The 27,032-nt window shown below is 46.8% G+C and overlaps 1 protein-coding gene across 1 annotated transcript in view; it reads right to left on the reverse strand.

The window, feature by feature from the left end:
- The window catches only part of LOC138510848 (low-density lipoprotein receptor-related protein 4-like), a 495,073-nt gene that overhangs the window by 172,266 nt on the left and 295,775 nt on the right, over positions 1 to 27,032 (reverse strand). The window contains exon 8 of the mRNA XM_069626521.1: positions 2,233 to 2,358. Within this exon, the coding sequence (XP_069482622.1) occupies positions 2,233 to 2,358 (126 nt within the window). The remainder of the gene's footprint in view (positions 1 to 2,232; positions 2,359 to 27,032) is intronic.

Genomic DNA, 27,032 nt, shown 5'->3' on the forward strand with positions numbered 1-27,032 from the left:
ACATCCTTCTGCAGCGGGATTCCTGTTCTAGCCGTGGGGCGTAGAGTGAGAACTTCTGCCAATACCCCCACCTCCGGTTGTTCCACCTGTGACTGTGGGATCACCAAATACTCGGCCAGGCCTGCGAGCAATACGTTAAAGGCTTTGGCTGATGGGGTGTCGGCGTCGTCCTCATCTGTGTTCACCATTGTGTCTTGCTGGTCTGGTGCAGCCGGAGGAGTGCTGGGCATAGGAAGCTGTGGCGTACTGATTATCAGCACTTGCTGCAGCAGCGTATACTGGGCTGCCGTGACTGGGAAATGCATGGGAGCCAGTGTCATAGGGACTGGCGCAGGCACCTGGGGCTGCGCTGGACCCAGAGGAGCTGAATCCAAAGGGTGCATGGCTGTGGGGGCTAGCGTCTGTACCGGAGGGACCATGTCCCTGATCACATCCCCAAGGATGGTACCCATCTGTGGGACCTCATGAGAGTAAGGGACTTCTCAAAGAACATGTCTTCACAGGCCGGAGGAGTGCTTGATGGAATAGACATAGGTGTGGGCAACTGAGGTTGCTGAGACCTAGGCACACCCTATCTTGCTGTAAGAGGCAAGGTGTATCTGCCCTGCGAAGTCGATGGGTATGCTGTAGGCCAAGTGACAGGCATTGACCAGTCCCACCTGGAGACTTGCTCCCCTACCAAAGGGATTTGGTGTCGGGCGAACAGTGCACCTATCTTGGGCCTGGTATTCTGCTTGATGAACGCTTTTAAGGTCCTGTGGAGGCGACCTTCCGAAGAGCTCCCTCCACCTGGCTAGTCTGTTCTTCAGGGCATGCAGTGTCAGGGTATCGCATGCGGTACACCTGTCCCAGCCATGGTCAGGGCCAAGGCGGCAGAGGACGTGGGGATCTGACGTTGGGAAGGGACCCTTTCAGGCTGGACACCTGCTGAAGGCCACCATTGTCGACACGCACCAGGGAGGAGCGTGGCACCAGAGGACAAAGTGGTATCTGACAACTGAAAGAGAAAAAGACAATTACTTCTCCAGGGAAGAGCACGTGGAATTACTAGGCCAGAGGCCGAGCGCTGGTGAAAGCGGCTCGTTCGACGATGTAAAGAGGACTGGCGAGTGGTGCCCGTGGGCACTGCGCGCATCTAAATTTAAAGGGGAAGATTATTTTTCTGGTCAAAAATGTTCCGTCTCTCGTTACGCCCATACAGTATGGAGGACAGGGGACAGGACATAAGAATATAGGAATTTCTAAAAAGTAGATTTGTCAGAACTAGTGTCCATACATGTGTGTGATGGAGGTGCTATGGTACTGTAAAAGGTGCAGTTGACATGCATGTTAATGCATACACTTGAAACGAACTTAAATTCTTGCAATTTAAAAAAGTTTGTGTACAATATATTTTAGGTACGTTACCATGTTTGTGTAACATTCATGCTCCAATGCTGTAAAAGGGGCTATACATGTACATGCGTCACCATGCACACGTAAAATGGCAAAACATACGGTAAAATGACCATACATTACGGTAGCTGCAAAGATTTCTTCAGCGGTGCCAGTGTCCATTCTTTTTAACCCAATAGAAAACAAGGCAATCTTTAAAATGAATACAATTCAAATACATTCAAAAGCCCAACAAGTGGTGGAATGCGCCACCACCCGTCTCGCCACGTGGTCAGTGTGACAAGCCTATTAGAGGCAATTCTGGAAATGTGACTAATAGCCTGATTAGTTTTCGAAATTGTCCAACACGTGACTATTTCCTACCACGAGATTAAGCAGATTGACATGTTGGGCAACAGGCTTAGTGGAAATGAACACATATGGGTCTGCCTAAAACCTACTGCCTTCAACAAGTGTGCACATGCAATATGACACGACCCCATGACTTTATGAGAAGAGCCCAACATAGTCTCTCTCTCTCTCTCTTTGTGTCCCAGTTAAATCTTTCAGACAGTAAAGAGCAGCGGTAAACTCTGTAGAGCGTGGTTCTTTGTGAAGAAACCACAAATCAAAAACAGACATACGAATTTTCAGGAGGTGAATGCATAAGACAACCTATTTTTCCAAAAACTTCATTCTTGCTTTACCCGCTGACGTGATTGGAAGCTTACAAAGAAATGACAGCCTAAAAAAATGGAGCAATGCACACATTTGCAGAATATACACTATAGTGCACATTATTGCATGAAATAACTGCTGTGCTGGCAGTGAATGCACCTTTCACAATGAATATCTTACCATTAACAAACGTTGTCCAGAATAGTATACCTTCACCAAAAGTGAAAAGACCAAGGCCACTAAGCCCACTGTGTATTGTTCTGAACTTGGATCCATCCAGTTGGACTGTTTCAATAACACCTCGCACTGAAGAAAAAAAATAAAGTACAAATAGTTTAACCACAGAAGTATATGAAAAATTAAAGTAGCTAGTAACTGCCTATTCATTGCAACACACCCAATCTACTTGTACTGCCCCGTGCAACCACAGAAAGCATCATTAAACAGGATACAATGCCATTTCACAGTTAACATTCCTAAATTGTGGTCGAGTGGGAAGATGTTCCTAGAGCTGCAAGAGAACTGTATATACAACTTCCATCCTCGCCATTTTCAGATTCCAAATTGTTCAGAAATCAGGTGCTACAAAAGGGACAGGTGAAGGGTTTCTGTTTGCTCAAAACCCCGTGGCAAAGTCACACCGAGTATCCCACATGGATGGCACAGAAGGGCACTGTGAACCAAGGATGTCGACCCAGATGTGAAGAGTTACCTGGAAGTGGTATATAGGAGAGTCCCCAGAGCCCTTCATCTGTTCATCCCGTGTTATGATTCCATAGGTAAAAACAGTGGACCTCCCAAACCTTGCAACCCACCGGAAGGGAGACAAAGTCCTTATTTGGATTGCCACCATATATCTAAACCCAAATAATGGTTCTGGATGGCGTCTACTTCCCGAAACCTTGTTTTTGGACTACACCAGTTCAAGAAGATATCGTCCCATCCAGCCTGCAAGTTCAGCTTTTCCCTTAGCTGGCTTGCAGACAACCAATGATTGTGCGTAACTTAGACCCGAACAGTTGCAGAATGCTCCACATTCAGTAGGGAGACCACGTTCCCCAGCGCAGCCATTAATGCTTCCTATTGGTATAAATAGAGAAGGAAACAGAAAAACCTACTTTTGTCATGGCATTGATGTATAGACACTAGTTCTGACAAACCTTCTGCAATACTCTCTCACATGGTTACAGTAGGATAGGCCATTTCAGCAAACAAGCCACACATGCCACAGTGCATGGAGAGCGAGAGATGGGACCGAGTGTTAGGAAAGATTTCTTAATTGTAGGTAATTTCCCTTCCATGTGGCAACCCCTAAGCGTTTTGCTGTTTTCACCCTGATCTAGACTTTGCCAGAGAAGTGCAGCCTTCTGCCGCACTCCTCTGGGCTTTCGCTCCATTCTTACGGGGAAACTGACATGCCCTTTAGACAGTCAGTACCGGGAAACGTTTTCCATAGTTCTTTTATCATGTTGCAGCTTTCGCTCAACATGACACAAGAGGGCACTGTAAGCCAAGTTACTGCTCGCTTGGGACACTAGTCACTCTACAGGCCCTAGACACTCTCTTGGGATTGTTAACGAACGGTGCAAGTGAATCACGGACGGGACTGGTGGCAGCGATTGTTTCTTTGTGTTTTGAGCTCTTTTTGGCTGTTTAAGTGAGTTTCTCGCGCTTAGCCCAAAATGGTGGCCTGGCTTCCAAAATGGCCAGACCACGAGGCTCTTTGTCCTGCCCGCTGACCGTCTTGCCCCCTTCACCTTCCCCAGGTCGAGCCGACCCGGGGCCTTCCTTATTTGGGCATGTACTTTCCCTTGAGAAACAGATGCTTTCGCAGGCTTCTTCAGGCCTTGTGTGTGCCTCCAGGATGTGGGCTGGGATGTCTGGTCCCAATACACATCCTGGGTGCCAGAGAGTCTAGTGTGTCTTGAATGCCTGGGACCACCGTGGTCCGTGATAGGTCCACGTATGGTGTGTTTTGTGAGCAGATCTCCCATTGGGTCCTCTTCGTTTTGGCGCGAAGGGAACACTGGATAAGAGGAGGCTGGAAACACCACTACCAGGTCGATCTCCTGAGTTCTCACGAACGACGGATACAGGAGCCAAGTATTCTGCAACAACGAGGCTGAACCGAGGAATCGCTGAAGGACTGCTCCTCTGCACTGCTGTCGCTCTGTCAAACAATTCTGCCTCTGATCGAACGAGAAGGCCTGTACTGGTACTTCGACCCTTTGGAATAGTGGGAACTATTCTCGGTATCGTCTCTGGGCCATCCAGTGGACTAACCAGCCTACACAGGAGTCTTGCTCTGTTACCGCCGTCAGGTTGTGTTGTATTCCGAGTCCTTAGCACTCTCACACGATTCGTACACTTGGAATTCCCAGGTCTGAAGAGAGAAGTGTACATTGGGCTGAAATACACATGGGCGCTTCGTTGCCCTGCTGTGGTAACAATCTGTGCGGGTTCACTGCGTTTGGGACATCCTCAACTCTAACTTCTGCTGCCGTGGAATCTTCACGACGCCGAGACGTCGCCTGCTCGCATCTGAACCTGCCAGCACTGAAACTGACGCGGAGAAGCCCTGGTCTGCCTGCATTGGGGACCGGTGAGTAGCAACGCTAGGAACTGGTTGGCCTCCTGCAGTAGCCCGTAGCTTTTCCTCGCTGTGTTAAACAGCACACCTTTTTCGTGCTCTGCTTCTGCCCACAAGTGGAGGCCACGCTTGAGTAGCGGAGATCTGTTCGCCCTCCTTTGTTCACCACTCTGAACTGCCTGACTTCCTTGAAGAGACTCCCCTTGGCCCATCGGCACCAGCGTGTGCAGGTACTTTTGAGCACAAGGCTCTACTCTTCGTAGGGCTCAGACTTCCTTCTAGTTAGGTGGCCTCTGAAGGCGAACTGGGTCTAAACGATTACTTGCACTGCCTGTTTTCCTCCCCATCTAGGTGGTCTGCATATTTCGTGCTTCTAACTCTTTAGACCTTTCGGTAATTGTATATATATTGTATTTGATTGTGATGTGTTGGTTTACTTGAGTTTTATCGTGATTCTTTACTATGGTCAATATTACAAAGGCCTTGTAATAAATGTGTATATTTTTAATATAACACCTGTTTGGAGTAATTTGTAAGCGTCCTTGCTTTGTGTGCTCATTGTGGGCTTTCAGTCCCCCTCAACCCTCTTGAGACCTAGTCTTGACCACCGCGATCGCTACCTTGATTGGTCTGGCTTGTCCAGAGGTTACCCTGTTCCAAGAAACTAGGCTGGCCTTCTGAACCTCTGCCCCTCCAGGACAGAGTTCAGAAATCCATCTTAACACTGACCCAAAATGAACCACAGACAGAGGACATTAGAATTAAAGGGCAAAGAGTGGAGACCCAACAAATAAGCCACACCCCCCCCCACCCCGGTCCTCAAGGGGTCCAGGGAAATGATAGTGGCTGCACACCAGGATGTGCCAGGGATAAAGTATCACCACCAAATGCCCTGCTAACAACCCACAACTCTCCACAGAATATAGGAGTGAAACCCCCTAGCACACCACAATGCATAAATCTGGCAGGGATGTTATGTTAACAGATTTTATATACCACACTATCACCCCAGTGTATCTTGGCACTAGGACAACACATGAACAGACAACACGTCGGGCAAGAAAAGAAAAGTCTTCAGAGCACGTCTGAAATCTAGATGATTAGGCACACACCTCAGTGGCAAAGGTTGAGTTTTCCAAAGTCTGGTAGTGGCCACTGAGAATGCCTGATCACTGACCCTGACTAGCAGAGTAGTAGGAAAAGCAACTAGGTATGCAAACCGTGAGCGAAGGTCACAGTGAGGAAGATAGCGAACACATTTGTCTTGAAAATAGCTGGCTCCTTCACCATGGGGAGCACGGTGAACCAAGCGGAGAGATTTAAAGTCAATTTGTCTGGCCACTTGAAGTCAATGCAATGCACAGAGAATAGGGGAAGTACGAACTCCCTAAGGAGAATCTGTCACAACTTGAGCTGCCGGATTCTGTATGAGCTGCAATCGATGAATTAGGCCCTTAGGCTGGGCCAGATTTAGCGCATAACAATAATTGACCCTGCTAAGGACCAATGCAGCCACTACTGGCTGGTGAAGATGGGAGGGCATCAAAGGGAGCACTTTCTGCAGAGGAAAATGCCCAGCTTTACACACCACGGCAACCTGAGAAGCCATGGAAAGGGAGGAGGAAAGAACCACCCCAGATTTTTTACCACAGTCACTGGTACAGGGGCACCAGAGTGCAGATGGCCAAAAGGAAGAAAACCAGAGTGAAGGGATAGGAGGGGCACCCGCCACCAGGACCTTAGTCTTGTCCCCATCGAGATTCAGCCAGTTGAGGTTCATCCAATCCACCATGGCCACCATGCAATCGCAGAGGCGCAACAACGCCTCAGCCTTGGGGTATGTGCCACAGGTAGCCAAAACTGAGGGGGCAGGATAAAGTATCACCACTAACTAATCCCACTAAAAAAACATTCCTCTGCTTACACCCCATAAACGCTAAACTAAACATAAGTTCTTAGTTCTCTGCTCCAAGCAGGGTCCGTGTGCCCAGTAGCCCCTGGTTGGTTTTTGTCTGATCTCTGCTAATGTGTGGGTTAGAGCTCCCAGCATGCTCTTCGTTTTCTCTCCCAAGTGTGACCTCAACTAGAAATGTTCTGGCGGCCTTCGTCTGGTCTTTCCCTGTGTCTGAGTTAAACCTTAAAGCAAGCTCTCCAGTTTCTTTTTAGTCTGGTTCTTCTTTGGGGCCCTCTCCCTTCCGATTAATCTGTGACACTCTGGGCACTTTCAGGATGGATATTCGTCTGGTTTACGCATCCGTTCATTCCCTGGCTTCTCTGTTCAGGATTCATTACTCCCTGGGTACCCCCATTCTGTTCCAGGTTTTCAATGTCTATTCTGACATTCCTCAGATGTCACTGGTCTTTATGTCCCCTTTTGGCAACTAGCTTCGATTTGCCTTAGGTTTGCAGCATCGGAGGGCTGAAAGAGTATCTGCCAATTCAGGTTGAATAGTAACATACACTTAACTTCTGGTTACTGTGTCCAAAAAGCGGTTTTGATAAGAATACAAAGGATAATATGAAGAACCAGGACTATCACCTGATGGCCACCTTGCATTACAAATATGTAGCTGTTGTCTCAACTTGTCAGATGAACTACTGGATCTTGTGAGACCATGGCCTAACTTGTAAAGTGTCTTCCACTCGCAGCAGAACTGAATGCTGCACCCATTTGTAGACTTCCGGACTGCAAAACTAACCATGCAAGACAACTTTAAAACAATATCTGTGTAAATGCTACAATTTATCCTATAACACTTAGTTCCTCAAAACATCGTATTTCACAGTCTCATACCGTCTATTCCATGGCGGAAAACTAGCATTGGTGTAAAAGGTTCTAACTCACCAAACTGCAGCATTTTCCTCAGTTCAGTGACAGCCGTTTCTCTATAGTTAGAGACAAATTGTGGGATTCAGCCACTTCTCAGGGGGAGCCTTTCATTGTGAGGATAGGGAAATGAGCATGCTATGTAATATTCCCCCCTAGGGATGGCGGTAAGCGGGACCTCAAAGGAAGAGAGTGCCCCCACCCCTCTTGGGGACAAGGAATTCTATTCTGCAGATGAACTACCACATGCCCTCACTTACAGACCAACAGTAACAAAACTTCCAAATAACTGATCAATCCCAAGGTATTGTCACTGATTCTGATGGGGGGAGTTCCTTCCAATGAGGGCAGGGACTTGAGGCTGCTACCCTATAGTCCCCCTCGGGGTGGTGCTCAGTCGGATGATCTCATGGGGAGGGAGAACCCCATTGGAAGTGGTGGACAGTTTTTGAGAATACAATATCCCTTTTCCCACCTTCCCCTCAAAACCCATCCTTCTCCACTTTACCCAATAGCCACCATGTATTGTTGTAATACATCCCAGGTAATAACTACTGGGATGAGGAAGAGGCCACGAGTAAATGATGATTACGATCACGGATGATAGACGTTCTAGCCTTTGCAGCTACCCGATTGGCCCACTGTCATTCAAAGGCAGAGAGGGAAGCAAAGTATAGCGTCTTTGTTCTTGGTTCAGTGTGGACTGCGAAAGGCTCCAGGTACGGCGAGCACAGCCAGAGGAAGAAGCAGACCGTGTTGAATAGGGAAAAGAATTCACAGAAGGCTAGCAACACAGCAAGTAGGCCAGAGCTAAGGGAAACTGCTTACTGGTAAACGACACGCTGGAGTGCAGAGGGACAGACGCCGAACAGCGGAAGAAACGGGCAGAAGAGTGGTGATGACTGAGAGCCTGGATAGTCGCCGAAACTCCTGGGAGACTTGGCAACAACCAGAGTGGAATGGCCCAGACCCTAAAGGTAACAGGTGACTGATCCCAGGGTTGGCGAGACCCATAGGTGGCAAGATGCTGAAGGAAAGTCATATGAAGAGCCAAAGAGGCAGAATAATCACATGAAGGGTGTCTGGGACCTACAGTGGAAGTATAAAGACCGAACAGTGACTAACTATATATTCAGGCAGTACACACAGACCTTGGCAGGGGAGTACATCACGGCTGGAACACAAATAAAAAGGAACTGTGAGAATGAGAAAGTGAAGGGGGTCTGGTAAAGACACTGGAGAAAAGTCCCCCAAAAAGTAACAAGGAGGAATATAAACTTTACGAAGACACAAGTGTGTCACAGACCTTGGCAGGAGAGTTGACTGGGCTCTGGGCTTCAAAGAGTTGGAAAGCCAACCAAGTAAAGGGGGTCTGGAACCCACGCGGGGGACAAATACACCAAACCATGCTATCAAGGAACAAGGAGAAAGCAAATACAAGCAACACTCAGACCTTTACAGGAGAGTAATCCAAGGCTGTGGGTGCATGAGAGTCGAATACCCTACTTGGCAGGAGAGTAGACCAAGGAGGGGGTACTGAGAAAAGGATCAGGAACCCTCAAGACTGATTGGAAAAGGTGTCCAGGCCAACCATCCTTGTCACAGAGCCTGAGAATCAAGCACACCGGATAAAGACTAGGTTGATCACTACAGATACAGAGACCATTGATGAAGACTAGAAAGACTCTCTGGGGAAAGGGAATCAAACCCTTGAGGCTTGTGGAACTTTTGTTTTCTTTCTAAACCTTTTTGGAATGTTTGTGTTTGGCCTACGAAGTCAGGCTGCAGGTTGGCAGTCAAGACATTTCTCACCTTTTCACCTTATGTTAAGTTTAGAATGTGAAGGACAGGTTAGTGTTTGGACACAGGATGGCAAACTTTACTTTGAACATTCTGACAGACTGTTTCATTAGCTAGTTTTGTTGAGGCAGGGAAACCTCTTTTAGAGCCATAGCTAGTTAGGATGTCCTCCCATCCCTTCCTTATTTTGTTAATAAAAGTATTTGCCAATCAACATGCCACCCCTGTGTCCGCCTCTTACTCCTAGACCCTCGCATAACAAAGAAAAAAACCTCTGTCTAATATTGTGATGTTTTAGGTACTGACCACCTGTGATCCTGGGACGAAGAAAACTAGTGGAGTTCTAATGAATGCAAACTTAGTAAAAAGTGAGACAGAGAACCAACAGAATTATGATTACCAGTCAGAAACAAAGGAAGGACTCCCACGAACTTACAGGGAAGTTCCATGCTCTCTTTATAAAAGGGGAGGAGAGAGACGCCTGGGAGTTTTCTAACAGCTGTAAGAAGGAAACAGATACAGGAGCAAAGGCTGCCTCCCAAAAAGAAATATGGGGGAAGCTAAGCCTTAACACTCCCTGCTCAAGAGGGAGGATACATTGATGGCCACCTCTACTCCCAGGAGGGAACAGAAGGAAATCTGAGTGTGAACGGGCTACAGAGCCAGTGAAGTTAACCCTAGTCCCAGGAGGGACATACATCAGGTGAATGGTGGTTGGACCAGGGAAGGACGGAAATCACTTACTAATGCCAAAACCACATACAAAAAACATGAAGGGTGCAAGAAGCGTGCACCAAAGTATGCACCAGGGACATCCTGACAAGTAGGAGAGGGATTGAAAAAAGGAACGCTGACCCAGTGATGCAACCCCTCTGCAACAAATGTAAAGTGGAGAGCTGGAGATCCGAGGAGAGTGGCAGGGACAGTCACTGAGATATCGTCATTCGGCACATTTGGAGAAACAAAAAACGATTGTAGTAATGCTACTTGTCTCAGTGGAAGAGTGAGCAGTAAAGAGAGTGAATAATAACTGGGATCATCATACTAGTCGCAGTAGGAGAGAGAGAAGTCAAGAAACTAAATCACTGGGCTCATTCCTGTAGTACCTCCAATATCCAAGAAAATGAGCCTTATTGCTGGGAAAGCCTACTTGTCCCACAGACTGTGGAAGGTGAAGAACTGATGAATCATTACTGGGGTCAGTCTACTCATCCCCGTCAGAGTGAAAAGTAAGGAAACAGTAACCATCACTGGTGTCTTCATACTAGTCCCAGAGAACTCATCCTACTAGTCTCAGGGATAGAGTGGAAAGAAGAAGTGACAAAGAAATGTTCGACACTTGGTTTATCATATTGTTGCCAATAAGGGAAACCAGTAAAACAGAGAACCCACCAGCAGAGAAAGACCTGTTAGTATACCAGGAGAGATTCAAGAGAGTCAAATCAAGAGACGAGAAACTCTGATCACGAAGATCCCTCATCACCCAGGGAAGAAGACACCAGGAGGTTTCAAAAGTTCCCTAATTGAACTGTAAGAACTTGCACAAAAGACAGCCCAGAGTTACCTAAAGATTATGTATTCAACTACATTGAGGCTGAAAAAGCCACTGCAGGAGAAGGGAGTCATTCTCCTGGTCTTTAGTTGTTTTGTTTAGTGATGGGGTCAGCATAGATTACATTTTGGACAGACAGACGACTAGCACCTTAGTTTCCTTAGGCAGCAAACTCCATATAGACTAGGGTTAGTGAGGCATTTTCTTTATTAAATAAAAGTCCACTGAAAAATGACGAATTAAAGATTTTTTTTATCCTTAAACACAAGAATACTGCTTCCCATCAAGTCATTTTATGGATCTGGTCCTAAAGAAAATGTGTTTTCAATTTGCATGTAAACCCACATTTTCTCTCCCCTGGAGCTCTGCTTTATTATTGGGAAATGCTTCGCTTCTTTTGTCAGACAGAGCCATTTTTCCCAGTCTCTGTACAGAGGCTGTACATAAGGTATAACTTTTGCCTCCAGACAGAGGTTATCTAATAGGTCAAGGGCAATGTTTCTGTCCTCAAGATGGCGCTTCACATTTGGGCTTCGAGCTGGCGCGTTAATTTTCGTTTTTCAAAACTGCTGTTTATTGAAACATTTTCATAGAATTTGCACTGGCAAGTTATTTAATAATTTAACAGCTTAAGCCTTAAAGGGTTAAAGAACAGCTGCATTATCAGGCCTCGTCTTGCAGGTTCCACAACATGGAAGTTAAGGGAATAGGCACAATGCGTTTATCTATTTATGTAGGTAATTTTGAAAGTCATAATTCTTGCTGCGTTGGGATACTCTTGTTCTACAACATGGAAGTTGAGGGCAAGAAAGAAACTGTGTAGTCCTGCATACATGCCTTTATATATTAGTGGTACACTTATTTTACATCCCTGCTCTAATTTTTTCACTCGCATACTGGAACCCTACATGCTCCACTTGTATGGCTAAGTTGCTCTCATGCCTGCTCGTCAGATGGGCCTAGTTTAAGAATGGGACCAGGTGGCTGGTACTTTGTTACCCTTTCTGCCTGCTCGGTAGTAGCAGTGTCTGCTTGCTCGGCAATGCTTTGCTTTGTATCTGGTACTGGTGGGGGTTACACCTTCTGCCTGCTCGGCAGCGGATTACTGTGGACCTCGTCGGGCGTTCCACCTCCTGCCTGCTTGACAGTGACTGCCTGCGATTGCCCTTGCATGCTCAGCTCACTGCACAATACTAGCTACAGACTTGACAATGTTAACGTGAGGCGCAATCGGGTCTTTATTCTGCTTGGATACATTTGTTCGGTTTATACCGGTTAGGTATATGCCTACAATGCCACCATATTGTCTTAATGTTTTAACTTTATCTTTTTGTTGTTGGGAGAACTGGGCTCGTTTTTTTGATTGTTGGTGAATATGCATCCTTTGTAATTGCAATCTTGAACGTTTAAAGTGGCAGGATTCACAATTCGCACGCTCTGCTCTTAGGGGCATTATGTTTTCACACAGGGGTTCCTGATTTCCCTTTTAGATGTCAAAGGGTTTCCACCTTTTATTCACGTTTCAGGTCAGAAGTGCTGAGAGCACAGCCTAAAAAGTGTAATAGGGTCTCCTCTAGCCGCATGAGAGGTTTCTTTCTGGATCACAGCCCTTTAGCTTGCCAGCAAAGTTCATCTAATAGTCAAGGCTCGCTTCACATATGTTTCTCTTCAAGGCTGCACACACCACCAGTCCTCTCAGCTAACATGGCCAGGATGGCAGACTTTCTCTTGAGTCTGGTGTCTTCCCACACTAACAAGGGACATTTTGGTATGGGGGGGGGAGAGAGAGGGGGGGGGGGAGAGAGAGAGAGAGGTTCAAGTGTCTACCATTGTATATGGCATAAATGCCACACCATCTTAATAGATGCCTCTACCCAAGCGTATGGAACAACCATCTTGTCTGTTTTCTGTCAATAAGAGTTCTGTTGGGTCCAAATGTCTTCTGCCCAAGTAGACAGTGTTTGTTTCACTTGCATCTTGGAAGTTTGCCCATCTGCATGGTCAGTGCTGTTTTCTTCTTCCCTTAGTTTCCCTAGACTAGCTCAGCGGGTATTCTCATACATGGTTCCATTATGTGACTTTCACATCCTAGGTGCCCGGTACAAATCCTCTTGGACATAAGGTCACATGTTCTATTCATATTATATCAAGGGGTGGACTGGGAACCAAAAGAGGCCCTGAAAGTAATTTTCAACGTGGCCCCACTTTACACATTTTCAGAAAGCCCAAACCTTTTCCCGTGGGAACGTTTGGAAATACACAAGCCCCCGCCCCCCAAGAGAGACCCACGATGCAGAGGCCTACTGCGAGATCTCCAGTTTCCTAGACACCAGTCCAGCAATGCTTGTCAGGATGAATATAGCTTAGCATCAGAGGGATAACAGTCGTGATTTGGTGGCCTCACATGGTTTACTCACAACTCGTGAAATAAGCTTCTGCAAAAGAGCTTTAAACTTGCATAATAGGAGCCTCCGTTCTTCACATAGAATGGCCAATCCCCCTCACTATCGTGAGTGGGAGGTTTAGATTATATTAAAGACATGCAGGTGAGTATTATCCCTACCTCCCAGATTTTTAGTAGCACTTATAATTGGATTATGCTGGAGAAGAGGATTATATTTGCAAAGATGATTCTATCTCATAATTGTCATTGGGCTTTTTCCTTCCAATGGGCAATTTTTCACACTCGTCTGATTTCAACGTTATTTGTATCAGGTTGTTTCTTTCCTATTGCTTCTGCCGATTCATTTATCACCCGATATCCCTGGGATGCAGTTACATGGGTTTGTCAGTGTTGGCCTCCCCATTGTTCAGTCCCAAACCCGCATGTTACAGAAACTACAATGGGTGTGTTTTTTTTCTCAGAATGTTTTTCATGTCATCAGCTGGCCTGCATATTGAGATGACAATACAACTAGTATTAAATGAGCAAGAAAGGATTGTGCCATATCCAGTGTTAAGGATCACATGAAACATCTCATAGTATGTTTATTGACAAAAGAGATGCTATCATGGATAGGGAGCGGGCCGTAGATGATTCCGCGCTACAGGTCTTGTTCCTTATGGTAAAATAGCTACACAACTCCAACTAAATTAACTCTGTTCTATTTTTTAGTTCACAGAAAGTATGTTATTTTTCTGACCGGTTAATTTTTTGCATGGTAGGTACCCATTTTGTAGAATGTTACAAAGAATCTTCCTATTAGTAAGTTGCCTCAATCACCAGTTTCTGCCACCAAGGATGTTTCTTATCCTGACGCAGAGGACCCCCTTATGTGAAATATTTAAATACTTCACATTTGGGAGAAATGGAAAGGGCCATTCAGGCCAATTTCCTCTTTGCTTTGAATGTGTTTTGCTCAGCATTCACGTAGGAGTCGCCTTACTTTCGGATTAGGGCAGTTCATTTGTTATAGGCAAACACCTTTAAAAGTGTCAGTTTTTAGTTTTTTTCTGGTGCACGCCCCATTTGGTTTGAATGAGAACTCTAGGTATATTTGAATACACATTCTAATCCCTGTGATCCCAGGGGGTAGAAACTGTGACCCAAGTCTTGCTATTTTCACTAGTTAGCAGGGACAGGTAAACTTGGGGAGGTTCACTTCGTCCCGTGGGGATGGAGTCTGTTAGTAGCCTACGTCTTAAATATTTCCTACCAAGGTGAATAGCTTTCCATATTAAAAGAAAGGGTAGGTGCTACCTTGATCCATTCTATAAAGCATTCAAGGAATACCAAAGACGTAGGGGGCAAGGCATCATATGTTACCCTCAGGGCAATAAAGTGCATTTTATTTGCAATCTATTTTTCCTCTCAAGCAGATTTGGCATATCTCTGGTCAGTAGCTGCAGGAAATTATTTTCCTCCTTGAGGTGCGATTTGCTATGCCTTATGTCCATGTTTAGACGTTTTATTGTTATTTCTTCCCGGCATACAGATCACAAAATATCTATATTTGGATATCTGAGATTTTCCAAAGGAGCTGCCAGATTACACAACAGGCTTGTAGATCACAGCGCTTCTGTTCATGCCAATTGGTAATGTTGCATAGACCTTCATGTAAGTTGCCTACAGTGTGCATTATAATTACTATTTTCCTCCATATCGGAGCCCCTCGGGTTCTGCGATATATATAGAGAGATAGTAGCAATGGTTACCAACTGAAATTTGGAAGTCAGGTTATTAAAGCTTGTGGTGTCATCTGAACATGCTACCCACTGGTTTCTTTTTCTCTCAGGTTCCAAGGGTGGAGCAGGCGTCATGGTTTAAAGGCTCCTCTTGGTGCATCAGTGGCAAACAAGCTGTCGAAAGGGCCTGCAGAGGCGTCCTTGATCCTCAAAACAGCGTATGAAGGACAGTGGCTGATCTGACGCAACAAGGGTGCTGGGTTACCGCTTTGCTTGGATCCTTAGTGAGGGGATGGCTTAAAGTAAAGGCTATTGTTCCGAGCTCTAAAGACAGACGAGAGAATAACAGCCTTTTATGTATTAGGTAGCGTCTGGCTGTGATTGGCTGGGTCAGAGGTCATGAACCCACGTTTCATGTTATCAGAAACTGTTTAATTTTATTTTGAAAAAGTTTTCTTTACATGTAAAATATTTTCTTTGCTGATGGACGAGTAGATTAAGGAGATTCATGCAGAATACCCAGCTGCGTGTTTTTAATAGAATCTAAACCTTCACTCACGATAACGATGGGGGGGGGGTTAGCCATTGGCAGGTTATTTGAAGTTGGACAAATTGTTGAATTATTAATACTTTCAGTGTCCAAGTGCTTTGAGCAATCGAACGCCAAGATTCTCAGCAGAGCAGCAGCAGTCTGGCAAAAGCTAGCAGTGGAGGGAGGGTGGTTTTGAGCCTCGTCATTTAGATTATATGGGGAACTTGGAGAAACTGGTAATTATTTAAGATTCACTTCAGGTCATCTTTAACAGTAGGCCGCAGTTAATATTCTACAAAGGGATCTTTAGAGAGCAATTTAATATAAATACAAGTTACGGTCAAGTCTTGAACTCCTGCACCTGCATTTTGCAACAGACTAAAATAGACTACACTTTGTACTAAACAAAGAAGCTTGCAAGGAAAGTAAACTAAGATTTCTGGGTTGTGCTGTTCTGCAAGAAGCAAACAGGACCACTTGACAATTGCACTGGAATGAGTGTGGAGCGATTTGCACAAATTCTATACCACAGTACAATCCTATATACTACACCTTGCCGCGTGGCAATACACTTGGTCAATGACTACTAAGATCAGGACAACTTTCAGACAACCTCATTACATATCAAATAACCCTGTTCTATCACCAACGTCTTTGTTTTGATAGCTTTATCTTTAGACATGGGTGCCTGTTTGTTGTAATCTTGAGAGGTTTTGTCAAGAGCTTGGCCTAAAAGATATATGAAATCCATTTGGCAACTGTGTAGGTAAGGGCTATCCACTCCTGCAGACTCCAAAGTTAACCTGCAATGCAGATGGTGAGGATGCTTGCATACCATATTTCAGCCCCAAACAAGATATCCAGAACGTCCTGTAGTTTGGATACAAATATGACTCGTCATTGTCGAGGCCTGCTGAGAGCATGCGATGGACAGTACTCTTGAAAAAAAAGTTTTCATCTGTGGGAATGAGTGGCCACAGCCACATCCGCTTAGGTCAGTGCAGTCTCTTACCACTGCTGCTTTCAGACCTGGCTGCCCTCTGTGCTACTCTGCTTTGCAGCATTGTTCCTGGGCACTCAACATTTTGTCTGTTGTGGAAACAGACCAGCAACTGTTGCAGTGAAGTCACAGGTGCCAATCCTGGGGAGGGAATGATCATTTCACATTTCCACGGACTTCACAGTCATCAGTGTCTCACTGTGTCCGTTTGTTATTTTTCGGCCTCAATTCATGCTTCATAAAGTGCCTTACCCAAGGAAAAACATGCATCACTGCCATGAAACCCATGTTATGCCACTCTGTCTGGTTTTCCTGCCTACGGGTCTTACGGAGATGGCACACAACTGGCTTTAGCCCCTGCCACTCCAGCTCAGGGGAAGTATTTTAAGATCTCCCCCGAGCTGGCGTGGTCGGAAAACGCGCCGCAGGCACCCTATTGAGATTAAATGCACTCCGCTCTCAGGAGCAGAGCCCATCTAATAGGGGGCCTGCCATATCCGTTGAAAAATATGGTGCACCCTGTGCAGTGGCGTAACATAATGTGGGGGCCCCCTGCGAGCCATGCTGAGGGGTCCCCCCCTCCCCCAACTCAGCAACAAATCACCGGTCATGCCACACTCTGGGCCGGCCTAGATTATCATGCTTGCGTAATACGCACAAATGTGCTGTTGAAGGGGTATGCCACACACTGCACTAGGAGAAAGATATAAATATGTTTTAGTGCAATATACAGCACACTGACAAAAATTGGCTAAAAAGCCAGAGTGTTTGCAATGGTTTTGTAGGGTAACACCAATCCAATACATGCAAATCTCCAACAGTGCACAGGAACATTAATGCTTTGCTATTAAAAATACCATGCCACAATGAAAACCTGTCCAACTGGCTATACAGTGTAGACCAGTGTAATAACATTACAGTAACGCATAGACATACCTAGACTGGTTGCACCAAAATGCCAGTTGAAGCAATAACACTCATCAAGAAGAGAACACACATTCAAGACTGCGTCTCTGTGGCCTGAAACACAAACGCTTTAAAATCTGTAAGTAACTGGTCAATCCTGTTGCAGTCTTTACCTCTCCTGTTCCCTCCCAGGCCCTCTGTATGGCTCGGTTCTCTCACTTCTCCGCTAAATACTCAGGACATCCAGTCCCCCATCTCCTCTTCCTCTCTTGACCCCCCCCCATTGGCCAGCTCTACTTCTCTTCCTCCTTTCTCCTCTTTCTCTCTGACAAGACCTGATGAGGTTTCTAGACAAGTCCGAACTTTGAATGTGTTGTTCAAACAGTTGCTCCCCCGCTCCTCTAGAACCATAGTGACACCCTCGCTCCAGCCTTGGCTGATTTCTGTAATCACTCTTTCACCACTGGAATGTTCCCCTCTCCCCTTAAGCACTCCCTTGTGCACCCACTCCTCAAGAAGCCGTCTGCCTTTCCTGCCTGGAAAACTATCGCCCAATATCCACCACCCCTTTCCTGTGCAAACTGTTGGAAAAAAACTGGCCATCTTCCAACTTACTCTCCACACTGAATCTGCTGGTTGTCTCCATCACCATCAGTCTGGCTTCAGAGCTGCCAGAGGCATGGAAACTATTCTCCTGAACACCTGTGAAGATCTGCTCTCGAACCTTGATTAAAGCAATCCTTCTGTCTCATCCTCCTTGATATTTCCACTGCTTTTGACACGGTCAACCACGCCATCCTGATTAATCGACTCCTGAGAACCTGGGCATTACATATCAGGCCCTTGAGTGGCTGACTTCTTTCCTTTTGGACTGTCCCTCCCAGGTGCACCTTGGTCCCTTTTCTCTCCGCCACATCTCTCTATACCTGTGGTGTTGCCCAGGGCTCCATCCTCTCACCGTGGTTTTGCAACCTCTTCTTGGCCCCTTTGGCCCACCTGATCTCTACCATCTCCACTTATGCAGATGAAACTCAGCTTTCCTTCAGGCTCCCCTCAGAGTCCTCTCCTCGCTCTCTCTCATTCCCGACTGTTTATCCACAATTCAGGACTGGTGCGCATCCACCAATCTCTCCTTTAATACCAGTAAAATGGAGATCCTTCTCATTGGGACCCCGCCCCTGCTTTCCCTTTCGCACTCTCTGCCCACCTTGGGCCCCCTTCTTTCGCTTCCTGCGAGGCAAAAAACTTGGTCGTCATCTTTGACTCCACTCTCTTTCTCTCCTCACATCTCGGACATCGCCAAGCAGTCCCACTACCAGCTGCTCCTCCTCAAAGGGACTCTTCCCCTTCTCAATTTCCACCAGAAGCTCACCGTCTCCAGAGCCCTGGTTCTCTCTCTAGTCTGGACTACTGCAACAGCCTCTTTCTCAACCTGCCTTCCTCTACTCTCTGCCCTCTGCAACTAATCCAGAACAGCACTGCAAGTCTTATCCTTGGCCTCAAACCCAGGGATCATATCTCTCGAGCCCTGAAATCTCTCGAATGGCTCCCGGTGGCTGCAAGGATCAAGTTCAAGACCCTTTGCATTGTCAACAAAGCTTTCTGGGCCCCGGCCCACACTACATCTATCGCTCTCTTCCAAACTACCTTCCTTCTCAAGCCCTTCGCCCAGCTACCTCCAACTCTCGAAGGGTTAGACTCTTCCCCAGGCATAGAGTTGGGGTGTGGGGGGTTGATCTCTCTCCTATGCAGGTGCCTCCCTCTGGAAAGGCCTCCCTGCCCCTCTCAAACTTGAGGCGGATCTCCTGAAGATCCAGAAGCAGCTCAAAACGTTCCTCTTCTCTGCTTTCTCTCTCCCCCTCCCCTTCTGGCCTACCTGTCTGCATTACCGACTGGTTGCTGTGCTACCCTCAGAGTCTCACTATGTCCAGACTCTCTTGATCAGTCACCCCTGCACTGCCTCTGAGCCTACCACGCACTTAGGGGCTGTATGTGTAAAACATAACGTCCTTTGTTCTCCTTGCACTACTCAGAGCTGCACTGCCCTGGCTGCACTTCCTCAGAGAATTGCTGCCCTGTGTTTTCATCCCCTCCCCCTTGCACTCCCCCCCCCAGCCTTTCCCCTTGCACTTCTGATTCTCACACCTGCACGATCTAAATGACACAAGGCCTAGTAAGATCGTTTGTCTTGTCCTCACTATCTTCCCTCCCGTGTCTTGTCGCGCCTAGAAACACTTGTGTACAGGCGCATTATAAATGACTTGTATCATATTTTATCACAGATTCCCAGAAAAATATACAATGCCCCAGTAAGAAACGACTAGCCTGGAAGCACTGACATGCCAGTCTAGCGATGTAATTACACTTAGCAGGACTGCTTTATCAGAAATGCCCAGTTATAACCACTAATACCACATATCATGCCTGCTTAGACTGGACATGGACAACCATTATGATTTGTCACACAATCACACACCCCCACCAACATCCTCTCCCTCCCGCCCGTACCCCAACCTCCAAAATCACCTCATTGGCCCAGAATTACCTCCACATCCCTCTTCCTTGTCCCAGAGCTTACATATGAGGCTCCTTTACTCATAGTTAAGTACTGGGACGAGGGTGAGTGGGGCTAGGAGTAATGAAGATTACAGGTAGCTAAGTCAGGCATTACCTCCATTTAACTCTACCTAATCCCAGTACTTGTGTAGGAGGCATAGTGCCTCATACACAAGTAGTGGGACGCGGAAGAATATGTCTAGGAGTAATGAAGATTACCAATAAGTAATCAAGGCATTAAACACAAGTAGTGGTGCAACGCCATTAAGTTGACTGGGATTCAGCACTGGGCTATGTTGAGTCGACGTAGCTGACATTCAGAGCAGTTGCCGGACAGAACAGGACAAAGATGTAAAACGGCACCTGGGTTTTACTGTTAAAAAGAGCCCAGCAATTACCAACAAAGCATTTCACTGTTAGTAACTGCATTCAAATGCCACATTTTTTAGCCAATTGAAATCATGACGTGGGTTTAGTACTTGCATGCCATGGGAGTAATTGGAAAGGTTGAGAGGGAACAGGAGACCACTCAATTCTCGCAGCAGTCCAGTGGGAGAGAGTCAACGGTGTGTAACATTGAAGCTGCACTAGAATAGTCTCATTAAAATGCGTAAAGAAATTGGATTCCCCACACAAATAAGTTTGCCCCTTCTCCACTGCTCGTGAAGTTAGCGCCTCTCCCAACATTTGAAGGGTTAGCCCCCTGAAATGTAGGTTTTGTTGCACCCCTGAACACAAGCACACACATCATTCACCATATACACACACGCACACCCAGCTATTTAATTGTGCACTTTCACTATGCAGGCACACACACAGACAACCACCCATACATTTAAGTGTGCACCCTTTCACCATGCAGGCACACCCAGGCAGCCACCTGTACATTTAAGTGTGCACCCTTTCACCATACAGGCACACACACCCAGGCACCCACCCATACATTTAAGTGTGTACCCTTTCACCATACAGGCACACACACACCCAGGCACCCACCCATACATTTAAGTGTGCACCCTTTCACCATACACGCACGCACCCGTCATGGGGTTAAGGAGAGCCCCATTACTTCAAAAAGAAATTGTTTCTTTTGAAGTCATGTTGACTTCATAAAGAAATGATTTCCTTTAAGGACTGAACCATAACAGAAATAATTTCTTTATGAATGCAGAATGACTTCAAAAAGATACTGGGGGTCATTATGACCGTGACAGTAGCCGTGCCGGTAAATACCGGCACGGCTGCTGCCGGAATCATGAATTTTCCAGTGCCTGGGAATGGGCAATTACCGGTGCATTACAGCCCCGGCCGACCTAGTAATTGGCCATTCCCGGGCTTGGAAAATATTACTCCCTATTCCCATTTGAGTCCCATTGGACTCAATTGGAATGGGGAGGACGGATGCACCGGCACCATTCATGAATGGTGCCGGTGCATCCGTTGAGTTCTGCACGCCGGTGCAGTTCCGGCTGCCAGGTCAGACCTGGCGGGCTGAAAGGCACCTGCTCATAGAACTCGTAGTTTGCCGGTCCGGAAACAACGGTACCGGGAATCTTACCGGTACTGTTTCCGGACCGGCAAACTCATAATGAGGACCACTGTTTCTTTTTGAAGTCATAGGGGTTCCCCACCCTATGACATGGAGGCCTCCAGCCTAGGGTCTTCCATTGCATGGAGTGGGGGATTACTCAGACTTCAAAAAGAAAGCTTTTTTTGTAGTCACTCTGCCTTCATAAAGACATTTTTGTTAAGAAATAATTTCTTTATGAATGCAAAGTGAAATCAGAAAGACATTTAAAAAAAAAAATTAATTTTGTTTTTCTCTCCAAGTGGGGCCCCCTCCCAGGACCTGTGCTGGTGGGGTCCCCCGCACTGTGGGTGCTGCGGAGGCCCCCGTTACACCAGTGACCCCGTGCCCCATGACTAGGGGCGCACAGGGTAAGAGCGGAGCCCATCTAATAGGGTGTCTGCCATGCCTGTTGAAAAATATGGCGCACCCCCTGCCCCGTGACTAGGGGTACACAGGGTGAGGGGAGCCACATTTTTTATTTGCTGTTCAGGGCGCTGCAGCTTCTAAGGCCGGCCCTGATTGCACAACCCCGTCAGCAGAAAACAGTCTTCATGAGTCAGAAGACATGCAGGACGTTTTGAACATCGTAATTTAATTTGAATGCTTCAGCCATCTATGAAACACGCTTCACGTTTATGTTCCATTATGAAGTGGAAAGAGTGTTTTCATGCATGGCAATACTCAGACATTTTGCTGTCTGGCTATTTTTCGGCATACCAAATAGTTCTCCACTAATTTTGGGTCATCCCAGGATAATCCCCAGCAGGCAGTAAGTTTACAGTTTTTGTTTTTACTCTACATGTCTTCCTGAAAAAGTCAATTAAAAGATCCTCTAGAAGGTGTAGTGGTCTACAGTGGAGACCACCCTCAGTTTACTCAGGCTGCATCAGGTGAACCAAATCCGTGTTACTGTAATGTATTACGTTTTGAAGGGCAAGATAGACAACTTCTGGATCTCAGCCGTAGAGAAAATGGGAATGCCTATATGACAGTGATGGGCAATGCCGCAGGGCCGCCCAAGGCGAGGCAGGGTAACTGGCGTTACCATCAGCAGGCCAGGAAGGGGCAGCCCACCCCCCCCTCTGCTCCTCTCCTCTGCCACACAAAGCTGAGGAAGGGCGAGGTGTGAACAATCACCTCACCCTTCCTCCAAGCAGCAAGGTGCTAAGCACCTAAGGAAACCAACAGTCAGGCAGGGCCCAGGTTCAAAGACCTGCCCCCCGCAGGGGGCTGGACAGTCGGCTACCTGGCCGGGGCTCGAACCCAGCCCCACTACTATACACAAAGACCCAGGGCTCCCCTGGGTCTTATAAGAACAGCATACGCTGAGAAAACAATCTGTTTGTGGACCCTGAACGGGGACCCAAACAAACAGGAGGTTCACTGTTTACTCAGTGTCTTCCAACCTTTGCTTTTCTACCACAGAACCCTCCCACCCTACAAAATAAGGGAGAAGAACAAAGGAAAAGAGTTACAAGGCACTGTACGGTGCCCACAACAAGTCGTGGGACATGAGAAGGCGGCACGGGCCAGAGGGGGTAACCTCAGGACCCGGTGCCCAAAAGTATGTTACTATTATGATATGCGATTATGGTTATCTCCATAACCATATCTGTACAATAGAAACCTACGGTCCTTTATTGCCAACACTTGACAACATTGTGTGAGCCAAATTATTCTGGATGAGGGTAAGGGGTCGGCCAATACCAATGCATGCATATGGGTTCAGCAGTAAATGCTTGAATTAGATAACCATTCTATAACGGAGATCAATATTGCGAAAACATGCTAGCCTATTTGTATTCCAGGAAGGCTGAGGAACATGCCATTATTGATAAGTATACTGCAGTTTTAAAGCATATGTCATTGTTGGTTAACTACACTGAGCGGGCTAAGAGCGGTGTTAAAACATGTCTAATGCCAACAGGGCCATCAAATACTGAGTTGTCCAGAAATCACAATTTTTAAGAGGCAATCGCGAACCCCAAGAAGGAAATGCACACAATGTAATGTTCCAAAGTTCGCAACAGGAAATTAAAACCGAGTGAAGGTAAGGTGTGCATCAATAAATTAGTGAAGAAGCAGAAAAAAGGATTTGCTGTTCAGACAATTCCAGAATCCTAATTTTAGTCCTCCCACAGATTCATTTTAAATATAGTTCCCACCGCACCAGCTGCCTTTGTAAACTTTCAACAACTGGGGTAATGGTGGTCAGGACATGCTGATCCACCTAGTGCCATTGAGCAGCAAAGATGCCAGATGTCAAACCATGGGCAGCATGCGTATGGAGCAAACCGCTCCACCCACCACATGATGGGTGTTTTCGCTAGATGTGACATGTGTATCTTCAAGATTGGTTTTTAAAATATGAAATGTCATTGTGCCATGTGTGGTTTTTCTATAAATGGATATTTTATAATGAATTTTGAGCAATAAATGAATACAAAGCATACATATTGTGATTTGTCTACAATACATGCCCTTTGAGTTGGGCTCCCTTCTGGAAAGGATGTTTGTCAGCGTTTTTTACGCACAACTTGTTTCATAAATGAATGGAGGGGGTGCACTTATCCACAGATAATTGCAATTTTTTGTATATGTCAAACCATGGGCAGCATGCTTATGGAGCAAACCGCTCCACCCACCACATGACAGCAGGGAATAGTTTCTTACCTGTAACTCCATTTCTCCAGCATTGGTATCTTTCATGGATTCACATGCTTAAATATTCCGCGTCGTCAGACTGGGACCAGTCGGTACACATATATAGCCTTTTCCTATAGGAAAACTTCCAACACTTTTGTGTCCTATCTACGTCCTTTTAGGACCCGCCTATGCATGCTCCGTAGGCCGTCCCAGTATAAGAGGCCCGCCCCCGCGGCTCCCCTTCAGATTTCGGCCCCTCCAAAGTAGGAAGGGTTAAACTTATCAATCAAATACATTGCATTCCGGGGAGGTTGGAGGGCGCATGTGAATCCATGAAAGATACCATTGCTGGAGAAATGGAGTTCCAGGTAAGAAACTATTCCCTTCTCCAGCATTGGATCTTTCATGGATTCACATGCTTAGAATAGATTGTATAGCAGTAACACTTGAGACGGCGGTGAGAATGTAATGTAATATACCCTCACCATACTACACAATGCACATGTACAGTAGGAATAAGTTAACTCAAATAACCGTACCCACATAAGTATACTGTTATTAAAAGGGTAGAAAACAGATTCTCCACAGCGTGGAGCTTACCTTACTGAAACAGATGGCGCAGGACAGCTCTTCCCATCTGCACCTCGTCCGCATGCTGCCTGGCAAGGCAGTAGTGGCAGATAAACGTGTAGGGCACTGACCATGCCGCAGCTTGGCATATGTCCGTCAGCGGAATTCCTGCCCATAAAGCTGTTGAGGAGGACATCGATCTTGTAGAATGGGCTCTAGGATGTCCTTGCAGTGGCCTTCCGGCCTTAGAGTGAGAATACGCAATCGTCGATGAGACCCATCGAGCCAATCCTTGTTTAGAGATTGCTTTTCCTCTCGTCGACGGACCATATGCGACTAACAGTTGTCGAGTAGACCTGAGTTCCTGTGTACGATGTAGGTAAAATTTCAGAGCCCTCTTAACGTCCAGGGTATGAAGGGCTTTTTCTGCTGCCAATGATGGTGTGGCGAAGAAAGTAGGGAGAACAATGGACGAGTGTTTGTGATACACTGTCGGAACTTTTGGGACGAACGTAGGATTAGTTGCCAGGACCACTTTGTCCTTAAAGAATCTTAGGTATGGCGGGTCTACGACCAGCGCTTGCAGTTCCGAGTTTCTCCTAGCTGATGTGATAGCAATCAAGAATGCCAACTTCCACGAAATGAATTTTATGTCGGATGTGTCCATAGGCTCAAAAGGCGGTTTCATTAAGCCTGCCAACACTGTGTTGAGACTCCAAGTTGGGGGGAAACGTTTTACCGGGGGAAAAACTCGAAATAAACCCCTCATGAAGTGTTTCACAAGTCTGTCGCTAAATAGAGGAGACGACTGCCTCTTCCTTGTGAACCTCGAGATGGCCGCCAGGTGCACCTTTATCGATGTGAAGGATAATCCCCTCTCCGCCAAGAGGAGCAGGTAAGGTAGATCTTGTTCCGGCGTCACCAACAGCGGTTGTAGGCCTTGTTGTCCTCTACACCATTCACAGAACCTCCGCCACTTATAGGAGTAAGATTTGTTTGTAGAGGGGCTCGAGCCGCCTGCAGAATTTTTTGACAATCATCCGAAACGTCTAAAGCACCGAACTCCGAAAAGTCAGGAGCCAGGCTATAAGGTTGAGACTGTCCGGGTCGTGATGCCACACCGTGCCTTTGTCCCGGGATAGTAGGTTCGGGACTCTCGGAAACGCTATGGGATGTTCCAGCGACAGGTGAAGCAGGTCGGAGAACCACGGTTGCCTTGGCCAGTATGGTGTCACTAGAATTACCCGGCAATTGTATCTGCGTATCCACTGTATTGTCCTCCGTATGAGGTGGAACGGAGGAAAAGCATAAAGGAACATGTCCGTCCATGGGAAGGAGAATGCCTCCCCCATGGAACCCTCTTGAGGCCATCTGCTTGCGAATTGCTCGCATTTCTTGTCTTTGGTCGCGAAGGCGTCCAGAGGGAGGTGACCCCATTTCTCGAACACTTTCATCAGGTGAACCGTGTCCATTTCCCACTCGTGTATCTGGGCCATGCTTCTGCTGAGGGAGTCTGCCTGGGAGTTCCTCACTCCTGGGAGGTGATGAGCCACGATGGAAATTTCGTTCTTTAATGCCCAATGCCATGTTTTCTGGGCTTCTATGGAAAGAGTTCTTGATCGCGTCCCTCCTTGTTTCCTCAGATAAAACATGGCCGTTGTATTGTCGGTCAGTACTCGCGAACCCTTGATGTGTGGTAGGAATGCCTTCAAGGCCCATCGTACTGCTCTGAGCTCTAACACTTTTATGTGTAGGAGTGACTCCGTTGGAGACCAGCGACCTTGCGTTTGGAGAGCACCCATGTGAGCTCCCCATCCGGTTAGGGACGCATCCGTGACTATGGTTCGCTGAAACTCCGGCTCCTGTAGGGGTACACCGCTGTTCAGATTGTGGAAACTCTGCCACCACTGAAGGGTCCGAAGCAGCTTGTCGTCGTCGATGGTCATCTTGTCTGACCACGATCCTTGAGCCTGCGTCCATCGGTCCACGAGGAATTCCTGGACTGGCCTCATGAATAGGCGACAGTTTCCCACCAGATGGATGCAGGATGCCATGGCCCCTAGGACCGAAACGTATTTTCTCACTGAGAGCCTGGTGTTTCGTCGTAGCCGGCTCGCTTGCTGATTGAGTCTTGAGGTTCTGTCGAGAGAAGGTTTCACTAGACCTAACTGGGTCTCGAACTGTGCCCCCAGGAATACCAGCGTTCTCGATGGCCGCAGAGAGGATTTTTCGAAGTTTATGGCGAATCCCAGCTGTTGTAGAAGCTGCATGGTGGCTTGTAAACTTGTGTTGGTCGACGCTGGGGA

The sequence above is a fragment of the Ambystoma mexicanum genome, chromosome 6p, assembly GCF_040938575.1.
Source record: "Ambystoma mexicanum isolate Mex_15411 chromosome 6p, UKY_AmexF1_1, whole genome shotgun sequence".
Taxonomy (NCBI): domain Eukaryota; kingdom Metazoa; phylum Chordata; class Amphibia; order Caudata; family Ambystomatidae; genus Ambystoma; species Ambystoma mexicanum.